The sequence below is a fragment of the Fulmarus glacialis genome, unplaced genomic scaffold, assembly GCF_000690835.1.
Source record: "Fulmarus glacialis isolate BGI_N327 unplaced genomic scaffold, ASM69083v1 scaffold10247, whole genome shotgun sequence".
Classification (NCBI taxonomy): domain Eukaryota; kingdom Metazoa; phylum Chordata; class Aves; order Procellariiformes; family Procellariidae; genus Fulmarus; species Fulmarus glacialis.
In genome coordinates, this window is record NW_009221267.1 from 48,715 (window position 1) to 75,380 (window position 26,666).

The following is a 26,666-nucleotide window of genomic DNA, read 5'->3' on the forward strand; positions in this document are numbered from 1 at the left end:
CCATCCAAGGAAGATGCCGATACCATGAAAGCGTAACCATTCAAAAAGCACCAGCAAGAATACTGGCAATAAAGGACTTAAATCCCTTGTCCAGCCCCACAAATGAGGCAGCTGAGATCTGACAAAAGAGAGGATTTGTCTTGAAACAACTCTCCTCGGCTGGCTGGCCTGCTCCTGCCCCGCCAGATGCCCAGCACCACTGCCACCCTAGGCCGAGAGGGCAAAACCATCTCAGCGTACTGACAGTCAGCTGCTGTACGCAGGCTGGAAGAAATACCGCAAGCAGACTTCAGAGATCTCATTATATTAGATTGCTTTTCAAAACTAACCTACATGTGGTGTTATGCATACCAAACACGTCACTGAATTTTGTAAATCAATGATAGTATATGTATCAACAGTATAGAATAAATTATTCAAATGGCAATTCATACTCCAAATGCATGCTTAGATTGCCTCAAAAAGTAGAATTTTGAATTAATACCTCTTCTAGTCAATCAAAACCCATGAAATATAAAAGTATCAGTTACATACAAAAATCTGTGACTTGTATCAATAAAGTATTTTATTAAAAAGGTCAAATATTCTGACGAACAAGGTTACATTCAAATTATTTCTGACTACTTGTGGTCCAGGGAAGAAAGCCAGCATATGCCCTGCAATGCACCCTCAGCCTACCTAGTTATGTAGTTTATCACAAATATGCTTTGGAAGAAATTAATTAGCTCATTAGGTTTAGCTAATAGTTTGTTTAGCCTTCCTTTGACAAAAGTGACATTTAAAAGAGCATATTCTACTTCAGAAAATAAAATCCCACGTGACAAGATTCAAAGAACACCAAGTACAAGCAACACATACCACCAGGAGTTGTAGAATATTTGAAGAGATTACTCTTTCTCTGCTAACAATTAAAAATAACTTTAAAAGACCCTAAGAACATCACAAAGGTACAGCTTCATTGATGCACTGTTGAAGTTGAACTTGTTGAAGTAATCTCTCCTTTATTAATCCCTGAAATAATGCCACAAATAAAAGACCTAATTCAGGGAAAACCCACTGTGATGAATTCAGTGTGTTTTATTTTCTCATTATCACAATAGCGTACTTTCTGTTTTAAAAGAACTGTGTGTTTTGAGGACTTCAGCAATTTCCTTCTCCTGAAGTACAGCGTTTAAAAAAAAAACCCGCAAAAAACCACCGTTGCCTGGTAATCAATCACCTACCATATTTATCAGCTTTCACATTCAATTTGCTAAAATGAGGGACAACTGTGTAGGGATTTCAGGAATGTGAAGGCTGATAAAAGCAAGGAGAGCACTAGCTCTACCTTTCTGAGGCTATTAGTTTAGCAAACTAAGGTCCTTTAATAACATTCACCCCACCCAAGCCTGTTTTTCTCATCAGAATGACCCCGCCTGTTTCCTCTGCACGCCGCAGCCCTTGCCGAGCGCCTTCATTGTTCAGAATGTTAAGAAATACTAAGAATAACCTCATCATTTCCATCCCCTCCTTCTACATTTCTCTCAAAGTATGAATCTGCTACTGATGTAAGGTTTACATTAGAGAAAGTTTCATGTTCAGAGATCACGCTCCTACAATACATACAGTATGCGAACATTATATTAGTATTTATTCTTTCATTTTTTAAAAGTATTTTCCATACCTTCATTTTGTAGTTCCCTCTTCACTCTGTCCCTTTTAAATTGCAAGTAGCACTTATAGGAGAGTTTGAATTAACTTCTTATAACAAGTTTAACACTGGTAGAAGCAGCGTTACAACACCCCATGCTTTCATGCCCATGGCCAAGAAGCAATGCTGTACCTATTCAGTTCTTGAACTGCTTCTTCAATCTGCCCACAAGGCTGTCATGCCAACAACTACGATACTGGTTCCTACGGTACGGATATCCGTTTGTCAGACAGTATCTGGAGATCACCTGCTCATTTCAGAAAGACAACCCAAAGTGTCTGCAGATATCCACAGCTCTCCATCACCACCAACATGAGCCAGTTCCATATACTAGCCTCAAGATGGAAGAGTCAATATGCCAACACTCAGAACTGGGTACCCCCCAGACCTCCCCCACAAATTTGTTTTTAACTGTCAGAATCAATTTAATATGGCATTTTAGAAGGACTTATTGGACATCAGTGACAGGTGAGGCAAGGGGTGGACTTGCTCTCAGCTGATACAAAGCCTTCTAGCAACCAGAGTAAGAAAAGCTGATGCTCTTCTGTTCTTCTGGCTCCCTACAGCTCTGGAGACTTACATGCACAAAATTGTGTTTTGTTTTGGTTTAAGTGTTATTACTACTGCCTTCCACAGAATAACACCAAACTAGTAAGAATTATGTCACAAGACCTATCAGACTCTTCTCCAAGACACTCTGTGGACACGACTGCAGAAATCCAGCAGCAAGGGCAAAGATATAATCCATAAGGCATTATAACACAAAAAACCTCAAGTGAGAGGTAGAGAGGAGAGGAAGTTCACCCTCTGCACAGCGTAGGAAGACCCCTTCCCAGTCTCTAGGAAGCAGCAGAAGCGAGTATGCCTTTTCTTGCCAAAGGGCTGGAGTATTTAAGATGCAAGAAAAGTTATCCCTTGTTCTCAACACTAGAAGAGCCTCCGCACCCATATCCAGCATTTTCTATCCTTTTAAACACCGAGGCAATCAGTAGGTGCACTGGGCTAGGAAAAAAGGGAACACATACAAATATGCACACACAGAGGGAGAAAGGAGTAGTTCACAAGATGCTTTGTGCGTCTTTTTTATTAACACTTGGTTAGAAAACATCTCCTGAATTTCTCAAGAAACAAGAAACTGAATACGCAAAACCTCCTATCCAAATATTGGCATGAAATTGTTTGAGATTAATTTCTAGTCTTGAGAGATGTATGAAAAAGAAGAACTGCCAACCTCCCCCAGTTAGGTTTGTAGTTAGTAACAAAGCACTTGAACTTGTGTAGCACTTCACATTTTCTCAGTCCTCTATAAACACTGGCTAACACCAACCAACACAACAAGAGCTTCCTAGCATAGTTTATATACAAAACCATCGGACCAGTAAAACAAATATAAATTGATACTTCTGAAAATAAATAAATAAGCTTACTGGCCACTGGAAGCATACTACGTTTTACAACAAAATTTGTAAGTTTAGCTTTTAGCTCAAGTTCACAGTTCACACTGCAACAGAACCCCTGTAAAAATAATTTGTATAAATACACAAGGAGAAATGACACTCACAGACACAAACACACTACACATACTGTCTGTGAAATACACCATATATACATGTCATTTCAAAACTGAACTGTATGTATGCAGCATTTCAAGCAGGCATTAAAAAAATTAAAAGGAACAAGATTTTTACGTAGCTGCATTACAATGTATATAAAATGATTAAAACACAGGTTATGTTCTTTGACATTATTTATAATGTAATGATCTACGTACCATCAATTTAAAAAAAAAATTGCCAGGCTTAATCCTGATTTAACCTCACCCTTAATTATTAAAAATAGTTAAGCACTTACCATAATGTGATTGAAATGCCTGTGGTTTTACGACCTGATTACAGTGGTTACACATCACCAAATAGAAATCATCATGAGCCGGGCAAAGACCAAATATTGGCATATCTAAAAACAAAAAGACAAAATGGCATCTCTCAGCTGCTGACAATTATTGAAAAACAGTTTAATTACAGAGCCATGACACTAGTGTTGAATCATAATTTTAATACATTTGTATCAAATTTGAAAATGAGGAAAAAAGAGCATATAATGCAGTAGATAATTTTGTGCTGGAGTATTACAAAAGCAAAAATCTTCCTACAAAGATAAATGTAAAATGAGCGATTACTTTTAGAAAACATCTATTAGAAAAGTGATTTAGGACTGATTATCTTACACCAGATGCAAGAACGTAATAAAAAAAGACTGACTTCAAATGACAAACACAACATAAGAGGGGATGTTTTATGTATTCTGAAAGGGGTTTGGATTTTATTCCAATTTCATTAAATGAATTCAAAAGTGAATTTTATTTTCTATTTAATTTTTTAAACCATTTTAAACACACAGTCGTTTACCAGGCAGTATTACCTGCCTAATGGTTTTATTTGTTTAACAATACATTATAGTCCAGCCATCTGCTACCAGAGATCTGTGTAACAGCTATATAAGAGAGAGAAATAGAGATAACAGTATGTCAGAGCATGTGTGGATTTCAGAGATAACACACATACTTGCAGACTTTTACTAATAAAATTGGTGTCTACAATTTTGTTTTTAGGAATACAGTTTTTTAAGAATATAGTTTAACAGTTAAAACTGCATTCAGAGACTACTGGAGCATTAAATACAACATTTACTATACAACTTAAAGGTATACTACATTTATATAACTAAAAATGTTATTCGATCATTAGAAGACAAAAATAGGAAACTGCAAACGTAAGAGTATAAATTCATTATTGCCAAAGCACGTAGCTAAGGGATCTGTAACACTATTTAAAGGTTTAAAACTGATATAAGAAAACTTACTTTCTTAAAAAAAATACTCAAGTAATAGATTTGTTAACAGTAACTTAGAAATTAAGTTAAACTTACTTACATCTGTGCTAGAACTGACCCCAGGGTTTTGTTTTAAAGCTACTAATTTGCCTACGTGTATTTTTAACAACATCCATATTTTTGTTCATTAATGGAACACCAATTGTGAAATAAATTGAGTGGGCTGCATTTTAAGAGTGAATGTGCCATAACCCAAGGTAACCGCTGGCAGTGCGACGCTGTCAGCCCTGTAGAGCCCCACAGACTCCACTTTGTTTCTTGCAGACAAAAGAACGATTCCACACCGAACAGCTTCCAGAATTAAGGGCTCCCTTTGTAGTAAATACCTTCATCATAAAAATTTAATCACCTTTCTTTAAAAAGTAAGGTCTATCCCAGGTTTTCCAAAAACCTTATTAGCGCTACGTTAAAATTAAACATGATACCTGCAATAACAGCTGCAACTGGATTTTGCAGTTGGACGCAAATACAATGACCATCGACATCTGACATGGCTGTGATAGATCAGAGCTACACTAACCTAAATCACAGGCACCTTTTGGCAACTGAGGTTACATTAAATAAATAATAAATTATAAACTGATTACATTAAGCAGCCACTCTTGCTTATTTATTTATATGATATTTATATAAAAAAAAAATATTAAGAGCTCGGGCACACATAACACTGCAAGCTAGGCAAAACTGAGTAAGTATACGCTGGGGGAAAAAATCAAATAGGAATAATAAACTTCTATTTTTCAATGTATACTTTCTGTGATGTAATACTAAGCTAGGTAAGGAAAAAAAACGTATAAACTGAAATGTCATTGCTAATATTTCATGCAGGAGCTCTTTGGGTATGCCTGTGTAAAAAAGTTTCCACATGGCAAGCAAACACTCCAGGGTCACTTCCATTTGACTACTAATACACCATGATGAATGGGACAATAACAGTGCGCACCGCCTGCTATTTACATTGTTAATAGCACACAGACAGGCTGCCACTGTATAATGTCTAACGAACTGTAAATCCACACCCTGTAACCTGTTCTCATAACCGTACCTTTCAGACAACACTGGATTCACAGACTTTACACCAGCTTGTACTGGTGTAAGGGGGGAAACCATTAACAGGAGGAAAGGATTGCCTACTTCTGTGTCTCTTGCAAGATAAAGCACTTCTTGACACTAGTCTGAGATATCACGCTCACTCTATTTAAGTACCCTTTTATGAATATTTGCTGGTAAATACAGAGCTGCAATTTTAAATGACAAGTGAAAGACATTGTCAGAAACTGGTGTAAACAAAAATGTTTTCCTATTTCAGTTTGGGGATCCCAAGAAATCTGAATAATTTACGAGCATCCTTTACACCATGAAGCACATCTTCAGAGTTTCAAAATCAAAGCTCCAAGTGACAGAAAGCAATGCCAAAATACTAGGAAATACACAAAATTCATGAAGAACCATTCTAAGAGTAAAACCACTTGACACAGAAAAAAAGGATTTGTTCCACACCCAAAATCACAACCATGATTTCAGAGGAAGTCACGTACAAGACTCCTGCCAGATCACACAAATCAATGTAAAAGATCTTCTACCCCTGCAGTGCTCTCCTACAGTACTGAGAATAGAGCAGCATCTAAATGCAACGAGCGATGAAGTAGCGGGAATGTTAGAGTCGCAAACACAATTCCTTTTGTTTTCTCATATGAGGTAAAATAAACTATAGCTTTTTATTATCAGAGCATTTATTTAAAATAGAGACAATCAAAACCTTTTGGTGGAGAAACCCACAGGGCTCCAAATAAGACAGGAACCCGACTATGCTGAGCATTGCATGAACACCAGAGACCAGCCCACAGACTAGATACCAGGTGGTAAAAAGTAGTATCAATACTTCATGGAGACCTGAACATTAGTTTTAACAGTGGGTTTGGAACTGTAAGGAGCGTGACCCAACCAAGATCAGCTAAGAAGACTGGAAAAGACCTGAATCCACACTTCCCAACCCAGGAGCCTCACTCTTAGGCAGGTAAGCTCCCACGCGTTTAATGTGCTTCACTGTCATTTTAGTCAAGCAGAGCAAGAGCAGGTTTCAGGGAAATCTTGTTTCTGTGTTTCAATCCAAGGGGCAAACATCTATGCAGCACTGCTATGAGAACGACAAAGTAGACCATGCAAATGTTACAGAATAATATACAGAATAATTTAACAAAACTTACGTAAGTACGTACCAAGAGTAGGAGATGGATGCCTAATTTTTCTGTTGCCCCCCAACCACTTATGAAAGTTCACAAGTCTTGCAGTTGATATTTTAACGTCTAATACTTTATACCTATTTCATTTAATGACATGCAAATTCTCTATTTAAAAGTCTAATTAAGTTTATATTATTTCACCAGTGTCATTTCAAACGCACTGTTCCTCCGAGTTTAAAGATTACTTTTTGAAATACTTCACTGTAAATGTAAAGCCTGTGCCTCTCAGGGAAGAGCCTAGCAACCGTGATTCGTATATTCCTCTTTCAAAGCTGAGCTCATTTAACTCTCTCCATCTGGGAATGTTTTTCAAGGTCAAACTAAAAATTTAAACCAAGACCTCAAACTTTCCATTTATTTTTTCAATAAATGCAGTATTTATATGGTATCAACATACAAATACTGTTATAGGAGCTGCTAGTTTCATTAATTCTATTAACACCATAAAGAAAAACAACTTCATTTACCTCCATAATATGAAACCTCTGAACATTGTGACCTCCAGAATTCACTTCTCCTTTCAAATGTAACTTAGTTACTGTGTTTTTAAAAAGGTAACTTGAAATGATATATTGCAGTACTCTTCACCAAAACTAGAACAAGCCCATGCCATAGGCGATTCTGAGATATTTTAACTGCATTATTTATTGAGCATCTAATAAGGAAAATGCTTCTTATTTGGAAAAGGCCAATACAGCATCTTTTCTAATAAAAAAGGAAAACCAATAACGGACAATCTGGCTTACTGTACATCAAGTAACATGGAGCTCAGCATGTCTACTCTGAAAAACTTTCTTAAACTGAGCTGCCATCTCCTCTTCTCCTGAGGGATGTAGAAGCACATAAGTCACCTAATAATTTCTTTGTATTTTCAATATTTTCTTTCAAGACAGTTACACTACAGAAATCCACGCCTGTGGTCGTCAAAAGTAACTGTGTCTGTGTACTCTCAATTCTATTACTTAACATCACAGACAACAGAACAAATAAAACAGGCTAAATCACGCAGCTAGAGAACAGGTCGGCAGTTTGCGTTTATTGAGCCACTAGATTCAGTGACTGCCACAGCTCCACTATGTATTTTTATTGGATTTTTTTTTTTTAACCCCCCCCAGTTTATCAAATTTCCTACAAATCCTGTTGTCCCTTTTCAGACCGGGACCATTGCACTATCCTAGCATCTAATAAGACAATATCCCTTCCAGAAATGAAATGAAATACCACCAAAAAAGTGAGGTCAAGATCTTCTCCAGGACAGCAAACTCTGGAGGAAGAGGGTAAAAGGAGGCCTAATCCTGGCTGTTTGCAGAGACCAGAACACAAGTTTCCTATTTTGCAGAAGTCTGCTCACCGCGACTGAAAAAACAAGGAGAGTGAAAACTGAAACAGAGGAAGAGAAAGCAAAACCAGCAAGGGCAGAACTGAAAGGGCAAAGAACAAACTCTATCACAGTTAGAGCAAAAGAATAAAAAACTTGATGAAAAAAGTGACAAGAATACATAAAAGTACTGCAGAAATATTTTTTAAGCCAGAACGCTGCTAATGCTCACTTCTTCCCTATCCATTCTCAGCGTAAGCATCTGCTTATTAAGATTATTTCTTAAAGTCTGAATCTGATTTATCACAAATATGTATGTACTGCTTGCCATTTACTGTAATTTGACCATGGACATTTCATGCTGATGCCTGATGTGAACAGCAAAATGTTTTGACTACAAAGATCCCCACGGCATTGCATAACATGCCTTCAGCACAACACCAACCTGAGTATACTTCCATAATATTTTTAATCACTATAGTTAATATTAGATGCATTAATAGTCTAGGGCATCGCGTTTTAACTTTACACTCACAACAGATATAACTCCCTATTATCTTTACAACTCCCCAAACACAGAATTTATTTTTCTTTTTACTGGGGCCTGATCCAAATCCATCCTAAGTAAATGTACCAACTTTTATCGATTCACTAGACTTTCCATTAGGACATCAGGGACCTGTTTTGGAGGTACTATACAAGGAAATTGTAAATATATCCCATTATTCTGAAATGTTGCCAAATCTGGATTATTTGAACTATTTACTTCATGGACCAAGTAAGTTCAAATAGTGTCCACAAAAGCTATCTTGAATACAGTTGCTCCATACTAGCTGGGTTTTCTCTTCTTGTTAGAAAAGAATCAGTCTTGATCATACTAAGGTAAAAAAATATGTGAGTACACCTTGTTTGAATTTGACTTAACTGGCAGATCTCTTTCTCTAAAGGCATGCTTTTATTAGAACTTTTCTTTAAGATAACACAACTCTTCAGTAACATCTGAAAAAATTTCAAAAAGGGAACAAAAAAATACAGCAGCAGTAACTTAAAATTAGTTGACATCTTGAAGGAAAAAGTTTTGTGCCACCTCCTGTAATTCGCTTATAACACTTGTCCCAGCTCCTGCCAGATCCTGTTAAAGTAATAAAAAAATTTATATTCTTTTACCCTTTATGATTGTGGAGAACATGAATGTCATTTTAATATCTGAAAGCAGACAAAACCTCCCACATCACTATTTTTAAGAGCTTGTGACTTGGGGGAAAGAGGCATGAGGAGGGAGAAGGAAGGCCACTAACCAGCGTTTAGGACCACATAAAACAGCCTGCACCAAACCCGGGCAGATTTCAAACAGAAAGCTGAGCTTGGTTACAACGAGACTAACGGCTTATAGTCAGCCCAAAAAGCTAAAATTTTGCTAAGAAATCTGCACACCGGGAATCCTGCTGGATTTATTGCTGACATTAGTTGTCAATAACAAGTAATTTTCAGGTGCAAAGAGGATCCTAGATGCAAGCCTGCGGCAGCTTGCACAAATAGCTAACTAACTTAGTTATCTTAAATAAAGCTCCCATCAATTCTAAGTCATATACTCCCTTATTTTAATTGATATGAATGTTTAAAAAAAAAGTGATCTAAGTTAGCATCTCAAAACTTACCTTTCATACACAAATACTTCACTTTCTGCAACTGAAATATTATTTCTACACAGTATTTTTCCAAACTATTTTCCAGAAACTCCCAAGTGCTTACCATTCATGAACACACATGTGTTTTTGTATACTTATCAATGTTGAAATGAAATTAAACTACTGGCAATTTTTTTTTTTTACTGTGTACTATGCAAGATGATAATAAAAAAAGAATATTCCTAAACAGATACTGTGAACAAAATAACTAAAACCACATAATTTTCAAAGTGCTCTGGTTTACACAAGTTTTAAATCAAAATAAAAGATTCTAGTAAAAATATACATACTTGAGAGTTTTCTGCAAAATTTCAAGTAATGAACACTTATGTATTAATAGAACACAAGTATTTTATGAACCATATGTGCAGGCATAACAAATTTGTGCTTGCAAAGAACATATGCATAATCAAACAAACTGAACATAAACAGATCAAATTTACATACAGAAACACTTTTTTTTAAAATTTGTCCATTAAGGTCTGTGCTCATGTTGCCTCAGATACAAAAGAACCTTTTAATACAAAATAAAGCAAAACAAATGGACATTCCCATACCTGAGATGTTTCATTCAGGATCAGAGGGAAACACTGCTAAAGTATTTTCTGCAAGATTATCTATTTTTTAAATTCCTTGCCAACTCCGCTCTGTCCATTAAGTAACTTACATTTTTTGCACATACAGCTTTGAAAGCCCAGCTATTTGAGGAGACATTTAAAAGGCACAGCTCTCCTTGGGTTCTGAGCACAAGTGCATGAACTTTGTTTCACCATGCAGTTGCTGATTGATCAGATGAAGGAAGGAACAGCTGAAAACTTGATTAAATGTTTTTACTGCATTTTTCACTTTGGGAAATATAGCAATTACACAGCATTTTATTAAAGTCCAAAGAATACCCAAACCTCAAAGTTTTGGCTCAGAGAAATGACTTTCACTTCAAGACCAAAAATCCCCACCATCTAGTTTAACTAGACACAGGAGCTGCATTACGAGATTTGATCAGTAATAAATCTTTATTAGCGTTAGAACGCTTTATCTCCAAAAGCAGACACCTCTCTGTCCAGTCTCCTTTCCAAACTCAAGAGAGTCTATTCTTCCAAAGCTACAGTTCTGTAGTTTTTACTTTGCTTTTCCAAATTCAAGGCAGAATCTTGCCCGGTGAAGCTCGAAAGGGTGAAGGAGGACCTACCTCTCCCGGCTCACGTTTTCCATGGGTTCAGCCATGCTGCATTTCCAAAATCCCATCCCCTGCACCACCCCCTCCAGCTTCACCTCCAGCAAAAAGGTTTGCCACATGCTGCAGGCAGTAACACTCCTCCCTGCATACCCCAGCGGCAAATCCAAACACCAGTCCTTTTGCAAGGCTACGAGCACATGATCATTGCAATTCTCCTGCAGCCTCTCCTCTCTCCTGTTCTCTAAAATTTAACAGTCTTGGGAAATTTCTGTATCATGTCCACTGATAAAAACTGAGCAGCAGATACCAAAGAGAAGTGTGTCATGCACACGTGCACCTGCAGCCTAGCATGCAGCTGGGAGTTCTAATTTTAGGCTCCCAAGATTTGAATGTTCCTGTAATTATATATAAAACACATATTAAAGCAGACATCTAAGTATTTTGTTAAATTCTTTGTATACGAATTCAGCTACGCACAATTAATCTTTTAGAAAATCTAACACAAAAATTATGTCTAATTCTTCACTCAAAACTATTAAACAGTTTTTCTAAGTTTATTATTCAGAATAATACAACATTTCAGTGAGCAAGTTTACAGAAGATTGTCTGTAGAAAGAATGATTAATAAATTTCTCAGTGAAACACAAGTAGCTTTTCAGCAGATGAAAAAGTCTCCCCCTCACACTGTATTTCTGTTACATCAGGTTTTTATCAGCAATGTGAATGAATTCAGTCATCTGCAAAAACTATTGCCATTTACTCATTAATTAGTTTTCAGAGTTGAAGATATTTTAAATTTCTCCAGCCAATTTGTATAATATTACGTAAATGCTGAATATACAATTTGTCATGTAAGAAATCTTCAAAGTCATGCATTATTTTTAGGTGACATGATCTCATCGTGCCACTGCTACATTTTAGCCAACAAATTATTATTTATGTTTTTGTGGCAAAACCCCCTATTTGTTACATACCTAATCCTAAAATATCTTAAGGAAACCTCAACGTTGAGTTTAATTTTGCGATTATGACACAAAAATTAAACAGAATTCAGGAAATAAACTTGGGGTTTACACAGTAATATTAAAATCTGGGGTAATTTAACATGAAAGGGTACACAAACACTTTAGTTATTATGCAGAAAAACTGGGTCTATTATGAGGGGACAAAGAGTTCTGGCCAAGCAACTAGTCACAATCATAGCCTCAATTAAAATTAACTATATCATCCAGAGAATATTCTGAATTGTATCTTAAGTCATATACCCCAAAGCATGTTACTATTACGAATTGTTTTCCCATCAACAGGTTTGGTACTTTTCTCCTCCTTCACACACAGCACTCTGTGTACTTTGCAGCAGCTGTACTTTTGTAGTAGGAAAAAGGAAGTTTATTTAAATCTAAACTCACAGTTTACATAAAACCGCTCATTGCAGCAGAAGTATTTTGATACATCGTGACTGCAAATGGTGAACGTGTTCCAAGCTCCCTTTGTCATCTCTTATCTAGGCTTTTGAGGAAAAAAAATTTGGCATGTGTGGTTTTTGCCATCTTAACTGTCCACATCACAGCAACGCAACTGGGTGCTGGCTATATCTTGGCGCCCAGTAACTGAGGAAGGAGAGCGATAGCAACCATTCACCTACAGATTTACACATTTTTCTTACTAACTGAGAACTGGAGGAATACAATGTACTCATGATTGTATCTTTTGTGATAGGCGAAAACAACAAAATTTAGTAACACTAAAAACAATAAACAAAAAAGTGACATCAAAACCACCAGAGTCAATACAGTCTTTAAAAATAGAAACTGTTTCAAAACCAATAAAAATAAGAACTAGAGACAGTTATGCATCTTTTGCATGATCGCATTACTGCAATCTTCATATTAGAAACATCATCAGTTAACACATTATTTTCCCCGCTACATAGGACAGCATAGTGCTCATCTTTCAACCTCTTCCACCCCCTCTCCTGCTGACCATGGCCTGTGTGATACCAGCACAGCATTCTTAATTCTGCAAAGACAATGCATCTCTGCACAAAGAATACTCTGCATACATTTTACATCATGTACCTGATACCTGAGGGAGCAAATCAGCATACGCAAAAAAAAAATTTAAGGAAAATACTACAGACAACCTGTCAACTGAATTCTATTTCAGTATTTTCTTTTATTAGGCAACCCAACTACCTAAAACCACCCCACCCTTGCCACTCCCATTCTCCATGCACTGGAACATCCACTTCAAAAAGAAGACTGTTTCAATCACGTCTAATACAGCTATAAGGAAACTGATGCCTGTCAATTTTCACATACCAACTTACATTTCTGCACCCTTCTCAATTTAGCAGGCACTATTAGTTTTTCTATTAAAATTTACTTCCTTTGCTTTACAGATTTACTAGCAGTTGATTTGATACAATAAAAAAAAAAAGTAAGTTGCACAGCAACAGCCATATAAATGTACTATAGCAAAAAAAACCCCAACAGTACTGTGATATTTAATAAGATTAAAAGATAAAGTGGAAAATAAAGCAATGTTTTTGTTGTTACAGTGCAGTAAAAGAGCTAACCCACTTCTTATGTATTTGAACACACATGTAGTGACACAAAGTTCTTTTAAACTTGGCCACTGCATACCTTTAGACAAATAAATATGACTATTTCAATTGTATAGCTGAGGAACCAGTAAACTGCAAGTCTTTACTTCTCACAAATGATATATTCCAGCACATACAGAGCTACAGTCGTCAGAGCTTCCCTTCCAAGAGGCTATCTATCTATTCAGAAGTGTTAAGCTTCAAACTAGTACCAGCTGACCTCTGAGACAGTTAATAATATTAACTAAATAGGTAAGCACTGAAGAAAATCAGGCTACCTGTTCACAGTATAAGGTCAATAATTCCACAGCTGGCTGTTTGTGATACAACACAAACCCAGTTCAGCCTAAAAACTCTTTATGGAAGTGAGGGGGGTTTTTTTTATTGTTATGGAATTTCAAATTCTTCTAAAGAAGAAATTTAGGTTTTGCCTTTGCATGTCATCTCCCTTTTAGAATAAGCCCATCACTATCCTTATTTCAAGATGTATTTCTTCACTGTGAAGAGTGATTTGCCTTATTTTAGGAGCCCGCCTTCACAAAATTTTCCAGAATTCCATCTCCAAATGTTATACATAAAATACCTGATATCTGTAACAGAATAAAAAAGACTCTGAAAATACTGGGCAAACCAATCTGTTCCAGGTATTATCCTTCCATATCTGGCACTAGTTCTCTGCTACTGAAAGCACCATTTCACTCTTAAATAGAAACAGGTTGGTAAGGACTGCAACTTTTAATATTTTTAAATTTAGATGTATTCAGAAAGGATGATCACTTAGATCACATTATACATGCAGAAGATCTGAAAGGGCTGACATGCTTTAAAGTAACTTTTCTGCTCTTTCATGGTCTGGGCCTCTATAACATAACCGGAACACCGGCCCACTTGTGATGTACACAGAAGGTAACGCCTACAACAAAACAAAAGAGAAGGAGAAAAGAATTTGTTCAGATTACTTAATGTACTGATTTGGTTGGTTTAGTCTAACTCACATTTTTGACAGACACTTCTAAGACTACTGCTCTCCTCTGGTCCCTCTGCAGCTAACAGTGCTCATCACTCTTGGGAAGATGGTATATGGATACATATGAATGGACCTAAATACACAGGGGGAGGGGGAAAAAGGAACTTTTCTCCCTTCTGTAGGCCAGCTAGGAAGCAACATGCTCTGCTCTTGGGAGGGGGGGCGGAGGGAAGTACTGAATTGGGCACAAATTTTAATTTTTAAACATCTCATGTCAAAAAGGACATAAGAATAAACCTGATTATACAAGCAGCAAGACAGAGCAAGTCATCCTTATGCAGATACAAGAAAATTAGACATATTCGGCATATGACTGTGCAATGAGACACAGGCAAGCAGTGTCCTGCACCCCCCGAGAACCCCACAGACCTCAAGCGGTGGTCCCGGCACATCGTGTTACAAGACTAGGGCTGTTTGCAAAGGTCTGTAGAGGAGATGTCACAGAAGACATATGGAGTCAGTACTAAGCAAGAGGCACAGCAAAGAATATAAGGAATTGGTATTTAAAAAAAGGCACGGAAAAGAACATTTCAGAGCACTAGTTAACTGCCCTTAGATGACTCAGGATGACAACGGCAAGTAAGATTAAATAGATAACAGAAAATTGAAAGGTAAACAGGATCCTTTGATATTATGACAAATTTGTAGAGGTTACCACCCTCCAGTACACTGAAAACAAGTAACACATCCACCTTCCCAAAGCAGACAAAAGGTAACTACTGCAAACATACCTAGGATAACAAAACTGTGGTTTACAACAGAAGCAGATCCTTTGCCAGACACAGCAGTTGCACGCGCATGAATTTCAGGACCTAGGCTGAGGTCTTCAGCGCAAACCCGCCCGAAGACTACAGCAATCTCCACTGGTGCCTATCCAGGGTAGGCAGGAAGCCAAAACCACTGCTGCCAAACTTGTTGAGCCAGTCTTCCCAGCACTGGCCCACAATGCACCGCTTTGTGTTTGGAAATTGCTCAAAAGCTTTTGCTTCCAGCAACAGTGCAGAGCACTTGGGGAAAGATGCCAAAGGAGTCCATGAAAGGGTATCACAGGGCCACCGTAATAGTACAGACACCCCAAATGCTCCTGTCACTTGGTGACATCACCCTGAATCACTGCGATGATGAATGACACGGCGCTTCCTGTGAAGCCCTGATCTCACAACACCACTCACAGGAGTGCAGGAAAACTCTCAACGTGATTAAACTATAAATAAAGCTGCTGATGTTGCACCTTACATCATCACGTCTTCCCATTTTACAATGCAGAGCACCGTCTATCCAGAGTGTGATTTTGGTCCTTTCCCAGCACAGGGGCCTTCCTTCACGTGGTCGTGGTTATCCACGACGACTCTCGACAGTGTCAGCAAGATGACAGAGAATTGCAGTGTTGGACAGAGAACCCCTTTCTCATCCCAACCAGTTGTAAACAAGCCTCAGACGAGACACACTGACAGTGCACTGAAGATTTTACCCCTGTGCTCTACCTACTCCACAGATAAAAATAGCATTCTTATCTCCAAGGCTATCAAGCCAAAACTTCAGATCATTAAATTCAGGCCACAAAAACAACAGAAGAGACTTGCAAGTTTTATTCCAGCAATGACACAGCGGTCTATGTCCCTACATTTCAGGGCATAGGCTGATAGGCAGAACGAGAAGGAGATTTCCCAAACAAGGGCTCATGCGTTTTGGACTTCTTCTCCAAACACCCCATGGAAATAGCGGTGTTGAAATAGCCAGGCAAAGAAAACCAAGTCAGCTGGCTATTAAAGCAGGTCCTAGAGAAGGAACAACAGATAAGGAGAGGGCTCTGCCCAGCCTACAAACAAGACATAATCAAACTGCATCAGGTATGGTTCAGACATCGGTATTTCCCCCCAAGTCCCAGAACACAACTGGTAGTAGAAGTCTTCCTTCAACCACTTAGCCACAAAAAAGAGCATTTAGGACAAAAATTTGCAATCTATTATATAAGCATGTATTACACTAGCTTTGGTAGGCAACACAGATATATGGAATTTGGCTCAAAACTTCTCCTCTGTAAATTATGACCTACAATATGGAACAGAAGCTCCTTAACAAGTACGATTTCTAGACAGTTGCTTGGGGTAACACAACTTACACAGAAATGAAAAACAAAATTGCTTTCCGAAATTAATCTTTAAGTACTTTTATGAAGTAAATGCTGCCTATCAGGAAATTCATTTAAGCCCTTCCTCTCAAATACTTCCATTTAGCACCAGCGAGAGCAGGATGACTGCCATCTCTTCTAGACAAGCAGAACACACGTATTCAAACACAGATTATACATTTTAGAAAACAAATTAACGAAGAAAACATCCTAAACCCCAGAAGTATATTCCTTACAAACCAAAGCCCAAAGCCTTCTAGTTGTCAGGGGCAAGTTAAAACTCCTTTAATACATTTCTAGAGTCATCCTAATTGAACTGGAGTGAAACAGACAATTTTAACATTTCCTGGGAAAAGTGGGAAAATTCCTGGGAAAATTTATGAAAGCTTCTGAAAGCTGCTTTCCAAATTATTGTACATGGCTGTCTTAATAACCCAACACCCACAGTGTCTGACTATTGGGAACAATTTTCGCTCCTTTGAAATATCCATCAAAAATACAGCCAGTTAATCCAAATTTTTGCAGAGTTCAAGGCCTCTGAATATTCCACTCGTATACTGTATAGATGATGCCTCTTTCTCCTTTTGGCATCATTTGCAACAGCCCTCCAATAGGAGATAAAAATAAATGATGCCATAACTCTTCCTCAGCAGAGTAACCCAGATTCAAATTATATTCTCTCCAGTTCACAAAGTTACTGGGAACCGCCTCGGGAATTTCAGTCAAAGAAACTTTTCATTTCTATTACCTAGTTTTCTAACATAGCTAATTACTGAAAATAAATTAAAAAACTAAGCAATATGTTAAATAATACAAGCTAAATTCTTACTTGCTGTTTACTTTTCACAATACACTTACATATTATAACTACGGTTATTCACTGATACAGTATCTCTAACACTCTTAAAGATAACCAAGATACAAGATCTACTATACCATACAATCACATAGGTAGCCATGTAAAAATCAGATCAGATTCACTCTGAAAAGATACATAAGCAAGTATGGCCCAATGGACTCTAGGATTACCAGACCAAATATGTGCTGGAAAGTTGAATATCTTCTTTAAGCAACCATCACCTTGTTTTGGAAACAACTTTAAAGTTAGAATGTGACCATTATTTCACAAATGTTTCACTCAGAGATGAAGGAACTGCTTAATCCAGCATTACTGGGAGGAAAAAAAAAAGACCGTAGAACCACACCCTAGGTGTAAACCGATACAGATTTTCTTCTGTATTTTAGCCTGAAACAATAGCCAGAGGGTGTCATTTAGGCTATACACACCTTGACAAAGCAATGGCTACAATATCTAGGGACTGACAATTAAAATGTTTGCATAGCGAAGTACTTCTCTGCCGGCTCTCTGATCACAAGGTTGTAGTGAACGTGGCTGTCTCGCGCATGCAAACTCTCTCGCCCGCTCTCTCGCCTGCCGAGCCCCATAACCTGGTCCTGCGTCCTCCCTCCAGTCACAAGCAAAACCCTTGTTGACTTCAGTGGCTCACGACAAGACCTCACATCCCCAGATACCACTTAATAAACTGGCAGAACTCCAGTTTTCCCACTGACAACATCTACTACGTCGTTTATGCAGTCAATGAAAAAAACTGTAGACAGAAAACAATTTATGAAGGGCAAAATACAACAGAACTTGACGTTAAAAGAAAACAAACATCCAATTTACTGTGTATTCAGTGTAGTATTTGCTTTTCAAATTTAACTCATTAAAGCTTCTACACTTCATTTTAATGCAAGGTGCTATAGGACTTTCAGGCAACTATACCAGCGTGAAATTGTCCAACAAACTTTCTTGAAAATAAAACCGTGAGAGCTCTAGATTTCAGAACAAAAGAGCACATCACAGACTTACAACCTCAAAGCTGCTCCCTATTGGATTTTAGCCCTTCAGCTGCTTTGTGTGCATTTTTTCAGTGCCAGTTGAGAAGACTGCATTTTCTATTACACTACAAACAGTTGATGAAAGATGCAAGTCCTGCTTAGCCACAGAAAAGCAGATCAAGAACACTGCGTAAGTTTTCTGGCTATTTTAATCCCACCAGAAGAGAAGGGAGGCATGGCCAATTATCCCTTTCACCTTTTATTATCAATGAAGTTTGTCTATGGGCTACGCTGAAGCTATCAAAAGTCGAAATCAGGGCGGGGGTAAGCTTGTAAATAAACGATCTTTCTTATGGGAAAACAGGTTACCACAAAACAGCTTATTCCACAAGGGCTGACAAGCAGTGTTTACACACAAATAACTGAGCATTTGAGTATTTATAATCTACTTGAGCCAATAACCTAGAATATTTACCATCACAGTAACCATTTCCAAAGCTAGCGATCGTGACTCCAAGTGATGTGGGAGCAGCTGCGTGTGCAGTTTACTTTGATGAAGTCATACCTTGTAGTATCTGGGGTTACCACGAGTATCTGACTTACCACGAGAATCAGTTTGAGAGCCACTGCAGCCCCGGTCCTGGCTCACAGATGCACACAGCCTGCACAAGCAGGGAGAACTTCTGACTGTGCAAAGCCTTCTAGCAACAGGAACACTGATTACAATAAATTCATTGCCTTCCATGACAACTGCTTTTACAGTCGTGCTACTCTGCTTCCATTACACTTTGAATTCCCTTTGCCAGCTTTTAACACTTGCTGCTAAAAACTTAAGGTGTAAGTACAAAGCTGTATTCATTTCTCTGCTGTCACCTATACTGTAAGAATGTCTAGGAAATAATATTGAGTATCATACATACAGGCAACTTCCACAGCAGTGGTGATTTTCTTCATTAAAAGGGAAGAGAAAAAATTTTTAAGCATCTTGTGGACTACTTAGAATACTTAATTAAAAATCAAATATGATAGTGATTTGTGAAAGATTAAATCTTTTCTGTCTTGTAAGTGATAAGAGATCACACGTATCCCCAGCCAGCCTTTGGCAGTGTAAGAACTGTGTGCATTTTCTTTTATAGATCCACTGCAATGGAAGAAATAGCTTTTAAAATAGTTACCTTAGAGAGAGTAATCTGCATCCTCTTAACCCAATTTATTTAAAAGTACCCTTCACTAAGCCTTTTTGTCTTTCCTGCTCTACTTAGATGATAGTGTTATCGACTCGTGTGAAAGTTATATTTCTACATGATATTTATCGCATTGTTCTTCTCTTACTGAGCATTTGCTGTTAAATATAGAATAGAAACTACACAAAAAGCAATGTTTAATCAAGTATTACCAAGACATCACCTCTTCTGCACAGGGATAACCTAGCTAATCATACATACCACTTAAGAAGCGTTAGATAACAGTGAATTCCAGACTGTTATGTATGTGTATAGACAACTATTTCAAAGGTTCTTATAAAAAAAAAAAAATCCAGCTTCCTCACATATTATGGATAGATTGAGGCAGTTTTGTGGCTGCAGTTCCAGTGAAAGTCCCCAAGGCCTTGCAATATCACACTAATAATACGGTAATATCTAAAACCTGCAAAATATCTTTAAAGCATAAAAGATGACACAGTTCTAACTTGCAGTCTAACATCACAATATTCTATTTATAACATGTGACTCATCTCGCCAGAAATAATTAAATATTGTAAACAGAACTTGGATTTAAGGGAAAAAAAATAACAAGAAGAAAACTAGGGCCAGTCACTGCAGGTAATCTCAAAAGTAGCTTGAAAAACATGCAATTTGAAAGGATGCTATCTCATAAAATCTCTACAATTTTCTTAAACAGTTCAATGCACTTTTAAAGTATCCTTGTAATTGTTTTATGATAACCAGTCCACAAATCCTTAAAACATTTTGTGTAAATAGTCAATTAGAATGCAATGAAATGAAGAGGAGATTTATCTGATTACAGACTGTGAATAGCTATGCAGAATGTCAAAAAAGAAGCATGGACTTTGTACTGCTACCTTAAAATATTTATTTCAATCTATTAAAAATTCTCATAGTGTATTTGCAGGCAGTCAAGGACTATAGAGCCCTCTAAGCATCTCTGACATGATTTAACACAACAAAAATCAACTCAATTGAGCACCTCCCAAGGCTGAATAAAAACAAATTTAAATTTGATATAAGATGCTGTCTCTTACTTGTATTTACAACTTAATATTGGAACAAAAGTTTCACCAATGCTTTAATTATTTATTGAACCTGCTGCTAGGAAAATTCTAGACCTTGGGTCTATGTGATAAAGATGCTTCTAGTGAGCCCTCCTGGCCCAGTCCTGGATTTCACTGCTTAACCCAGCCCAGCCCAGGCTCAAGAAGAACAAGGGTTCACTGCATAGCTCTCAGTACCCTCGCAGCTCTGGTAACTTCCATTAATAACAATTAATATAATCAAATCTCAAAGCTTCTGCCGAATGCCCAAGAGGTTCATGGAGTCTCTTTTTTCATGCCCCCCCCCCCCCCCCCCCCGACATACTAACTGTCCAAGACCAGAAGTTCAACTGCTATCAGGTGACATGATGCTGAACAGAATTTGCTCCCACCTGCTCTCCTGATAGATCCCTACAGTCCTAAAGTCTTCTGGAGAATCTTCTGAAGGTGCCTATCAAAAACTGATGATCTGCATTCCTACAGAAAATTCAACACTTCTTTATTAAGACCAGTATAGTCTAAAAACGTAAGAATGGTACCAGGCTACCTCACCACACAGCCAGCATCAATTCTGACCTGCGATACCTCTGAGCACATCTAACACATCAGTGACCATCGCTCAACTAACCTCAACCTACGATAAAGTAATTGTCTCCTGTGCATCTCCCTCCATGACTATCAAGAGGACCACCTCATCCGAAATAGCTCAGTTACGTACAGAGAGCAATCAGAAGCTTCCTCGGGATTCTCAGAGGCACGCAGTACAAACAGCTAGAACAAATCATTGGCAGACTGTATGGATGCTGTAAGGGTGGCAAAGACCTCTTTTTAGCCAAGATTCAACAATCTTGATCAATGACAATTGATCAAATCGAGCTCAAGACCCAAGTTACAAATGTTCTGTCCTCCTCCTCCACTTTGGTGCCAGTTATCTATAAACTATGGCGACAGTACTAGTGAAGTGCTTGAAATAGGCAGTACCAATGGATTCACCTCTCAAAGGATGTAACACACACACACACAAAAAAAGGGGGGGCTGTATGTTTAACTGAAAGGATGAGATGCTTAAGCTCTTGCAAAGACACTCCATGGTTTCAGCATGCACTTGAATAAGCTATCAAAACCAAACACTCCAACAATTTTAAATTGTCTAACCAAATCTCTCTTCTGTTCTCCACACTTTTATTTTCCATTCTTAAATGCTATAGATTCCTTTGCATTTTTATTATTATACATATTTCAAAATTATTTCATGAGTCAATATAAGAATCTAACAGACTTTCACCCCAACCACTTCAAAAGGGTTGCACACATTAACAAGTATTACTGCAAGTAACGATGATCTTTGTTAAGAGCAGATAGGCTCTTTGTCTCTCCAATACAGCCTTGGGGGTCGTGGTGGCTTGGTTTTTGGGGGTTTTGTTTTATTTAAAACAACATACAAGATAACTGGTAGCAACTGGAAATTTACTGTGGGGAAAGTCAGAGTTTCTCGGGGAATGAGGGAGGGTTAAGCCCCCAGTCCCAATGAACAGCTTTAGGCCTTGTTGTTTCTACTCAGAGCTTCTCTACTCTTTCACAGAGCAAAACAAGCCAACCTGTTGTCAAATTTTGCAAGAAGCAAAAGTTCACTCTGTTGAAGCCTGTCAAAGTTACCATGAATGAACTCTATGCTTACAAACACAGTTCTATTTAGAGATCATCTTCACAACAATAATGGGCTAGAAAATTTTTAAAAGAAAACCAAATTCAACACAGGTTAGTTAGCAAGAAGGTCCTGAAAAACGAACTTGTTTGCCAAAATATTTCAAGCACTGATTACAAAGTTTGACACAAAGAATCATTTTCTTCAAATGAAAAAGTATCAGATACTACAGACACATCAACCTCCTTTTGAGACCTGCTGTATCTCCAAGATGAACTGAGTGTATGTGTGAGCATGTTGGCTGTATCTGTCAGCACACGCTCCCAGTATCAAACAAGTTTGAAAGATGCACTTCAGCAAAGTTTCATTTTAAAATATAAGAAAAACGAATGAAGACGACTAGATTTTCTGCCTCACTGTTTCAGAATGCATTTACAGATTATAATGCAACACGCTATACTTGCTTCGTCACAGCAAAAGCTGTGTGGCCGGGAAATCACACCTTTAGCTGGTTCACAAGCAGTAAGTAATTAAGTGGCTGTATGAGCTAAAAGATTCTGTCACGTGAACTACATATGAAAATAACTGAAGTATGATTGCTTCTAACATGCTCTTACATTGATAGCATTGCTCATCATGAGAAGATTTCAGTGTACTAAGTCAAAGTAAATTTTAAAGGGTACTTTAAAGTAAATTTTTCCCACGATGGAGGATGCCCCTTTCTCATTTCCATCGGTTGGGGATTTTCTGTACCAAAAGCGAGCCAAGTCCATTGGGCCCGTACCTTATTCCTGCAGCTCTAATTGCTACATCAAAGCTCAGTGTGGACTATTACTGCCTCAAAAAACAACATGTAGGAAAGCATCCAGCAAGTTTCTCACTTCGGTGAAGGTCTGCGAGGATCCCAGATTAGCAGAATGGAAAGCATATAAGAGTAGTGAAAGAGAAACAGGGAAGTATGAGACACAAACATTGGGAGTTTGGGAAGCCCAAATTCAATTTCTAGTTCTTACTTCGATGAGAGCTTGGTTATGTCAAGGAGGGTTAGATACAGAAAAAAAGTGTTTGAGACTATGAACTAATTTTAGTTTCCTGATCCCTACATGGAACTAGCATCACTGACAGGTATTAAGGACTCATCAGGCTTCACAACCACCAGCATGCTGAGAGAGGAGCTGCCTGATCAGCAAATAGGAAATGCCAGTGATAAAGGTGTGTCTGAAATCCTGCCTCTCTCCACAGCTTGCAAATGTTGTCCTGGAAGTACACATTTATGTCCTTTATTCCTTTAAAAGGATAACAGGCATCATTCTTTTCCTTCAACAAAAGGAGAAGCTGGTAATGTTAAGCCCCTTTTTAATACAGTGCTACCACAATGAGAACACTCACTCTTCATTCAGGAGACCCAGACTCTACTGCCTACAAGCCTGAAATCCACCTCTTGCCACCAGGCAGGCTGATGATGAAGCTATTCCCACTAGAAGACGCAGAGAAACCGTATGCGGGAAAGGAAACAACTACAACCCATAACCCATAACTACAACTCCAGGTACACAGGCCGGTGGAGCCTGACCTGAAAGCTGACAATTGTTAAATAAAGAAAATAGTTCTTGGTTTAGAACCCAATTCTAATAAGTGGGCTGTAAAGTCATGCTCCCTCCTTCGCTCCCTCTCCAGGCCATGAATATTTAATTCTTTTATGCAAACTGGAAGAGTTGCAATGCAAGGTTAAATTAGCCTAAATAACCTTGAAATCCTTTTGTGAAGTTGGGCCTCTGAGTCAACTGCCAATCTGTAGAGAAATAACTTTCTTAAACAACGAGTTCTGTTGTTAGCCGTATTTAAAATACTGTGTGGTACCGTGACAAAAATCTTGAGGTTAGAGTTAATTTGACAAAATTTATACCTTTGGTTCACTTTTCTGTGTTAAGATCCATGGTTTAGACACTCCAATTATTTAATAAATGTTTGTTCCTCAATTTTGAATGCAAAACTCTTCCTGGGAAAAGGAGTCAGCTACAGCATTCTCAAAATTTTATTTGATAACACAACATATACATATGCTGGCATGTTTTGCTGCTCCCCTAGTTCTTTAAGTGCAAACTTAATTAATACTACTTTTTCTTTTGCTTTATTTTGCAGTAGGCCAAGCTCCCTACAGACTAGCTACAGGTATACGCCAAGTCAGTGTCTCATTCATATGTCATAAAGCAAACAAAATAAATAGACCTCTGGAAGCCTGACAGAGCTACTAAGTTTCACTTTTAATTCTCAAAGTGTTTTATGAACTTCCTTCAACTCATAACCCTACAAATCATTCACATGGTTGGAGTCAGTGCGGAGAAGCTGCGTCTCGGTGGTCAGCCTATGCAAAAACAGTTTTATGATCTCTCTCCAGAGGGGAGAAGGGAAGAGGGGAAGAAGAAAAAAAAAAAAAAAAGATTATTCTTCACCCTGCCAGCTAATCTTTAAAATCTGGAAAACTTAGATGCTTGCATTTTAAGAGGTAGAAATAAGAAAGAATGTTTAAAAATCCTTATTAGTAAAATCTTTACTAGGATAATGTGTATGCTTATTGTTATAAATGCTGTTTTAGCACTTGAATGATTTGCCTATTCAGTAAAATAAATCAAATATCCAACACAACTATTAGATTGGAACTCGGCAATGAAGTAATAAAGTGATTTTTCAAATGCCTAAGAACTTATGTACACTTAGAAGACGGCAAAATGGCACAAGTGTTTCTGAATGCCGCAGCATAGCTGTCTATTGCATCTCTCTTACAGGTCAGTAACCACTGACTCTGGTGATAGAAATTGATTTTTTCCAAATTTTAGCAACACTAGTAATTCAACAATAAACAGACATTTTGATTCAGCCTCAGTAGAGCTCACTGCCTCCCAATCTTACTAGCCTGTGCCACCTTGCCTTAGTTTTCATTTGCTGTTTGTAGCTCACAAGTAGGTAAGTGCTGAATCAGATCATCTCCTAAGGTCCTGGCAAGTCCTGCCTTCCGTGATCGTAAACCAAGTTTACAAACTCAGGCTTCCATTTCTAACAGTGTCAACTAAATGACTTGGGTCTAACTGCTCTAGCATTTAAAACAACGATGCCTAGTCTAGGGCATACTTCTCAGTGACAGAAAGTCCAAAGGAACTGAGCTAGCGCCAACAATATTAAGAAAGTTTTAGAACATTTCTCTGCTATAAAACAATCGTTAAACTGGAAAAACAAAAAAAGAAAATTGAACATCACAAATCAGACTCATCACTGTTTTCTCCACTCCCTGTTACTAAGTTACCATAATCTATAGCTTTCATTCATCATTTGCCTACAACTTCAAATAGCATTGTTACTCTTGAAACGAACTGGGCTGTTGATGGGCTTTTGCTAATCACAGGTGAAAGGTCACTCTCATTTAGTAGTACACTAAGAAATAAACATAACACATTGACATGACAGAGAAGGATCAGTGTTCAAATACTGACATGCATTATATTAAGAATCAATATTAAGAATCAAATATTTTAGCTCAAGAGAAGATATTATCAGTGCTGGTCACACAGCTTCCTTAGGACTATTTATAGCAAAAAAAAAAAAAAAAAAAAATCCAACTAGAAACACGATAAAGACAATACAATAAGTAACTTATGCCCTACCTTACCTTGTAGTTTTGAGATTATATATTAATTTAATAATAATGCTAGTAACACCACTCACTGACAGGCCGCAAATCCCAAATCCAAAGCGATAGGATTGAAGATAGGTCTCTTTTCTCTCTCCCATGCATGTTCTCTCATAACTAGTTACGAGCAGGAAGACTTCTCCGTACACTTTTCTTCAAGAATGAATCGCACTCACCTTCTCGGCAAAGTCGCATTGCTTCTCGGTTTCTTCCGTATTCCTTGAAACTTTCTTCTAATGCTGTTCCTAAAACCAAAAAGCCACAAGATCTCAATCCACGCAGAAGTCGCAGAGTAGGGCTGACCCCCCCGCTACTGACCTCCGGTCCCTTCCCCTGTGGGAACAAACCAGCACGTCAGGGATACGCGCTCCTGTCGCCGCGGCAGTAAACACGGCTTCAGGGAGACTGAGATGGGCCGTCCCGTCCCCTGGAGCGGGGTCGGGGCCGGGGC

General features: G+C 38.0%; 1 protein-coding gene across 1 annotated transcript in view; it reads right to left on the reverse strand.

The window, feature by feature from the left end:
• ATXN7 (ataxin 7) overlaps window positions 1-26,455 on the reverse strand; it is a 60,255-nt gene extending 33,800 nt beyond the window's left edge. Inside the window, exons 1-2 of the mRNA XM_009581039.1 lie at window positions 26,392-26,455; window positions 3,542-3,646 (exon numbers count right to left, since the gene is read on the reverse strand). Coding sequence (XP_009579334.1) covers window positions 3,542-3,646; window positions 26,392-26,410 — 124 coding nt within the window. The 5' untranslated portion in view covers window positions 26,411-26,455. The remainder of the gene's footprint in view (window positions 1-3,541; window positions 3,647-26,391) is intronic.
• Window positions 26,456-26,666: the final 211 nt, after the last annotated feature.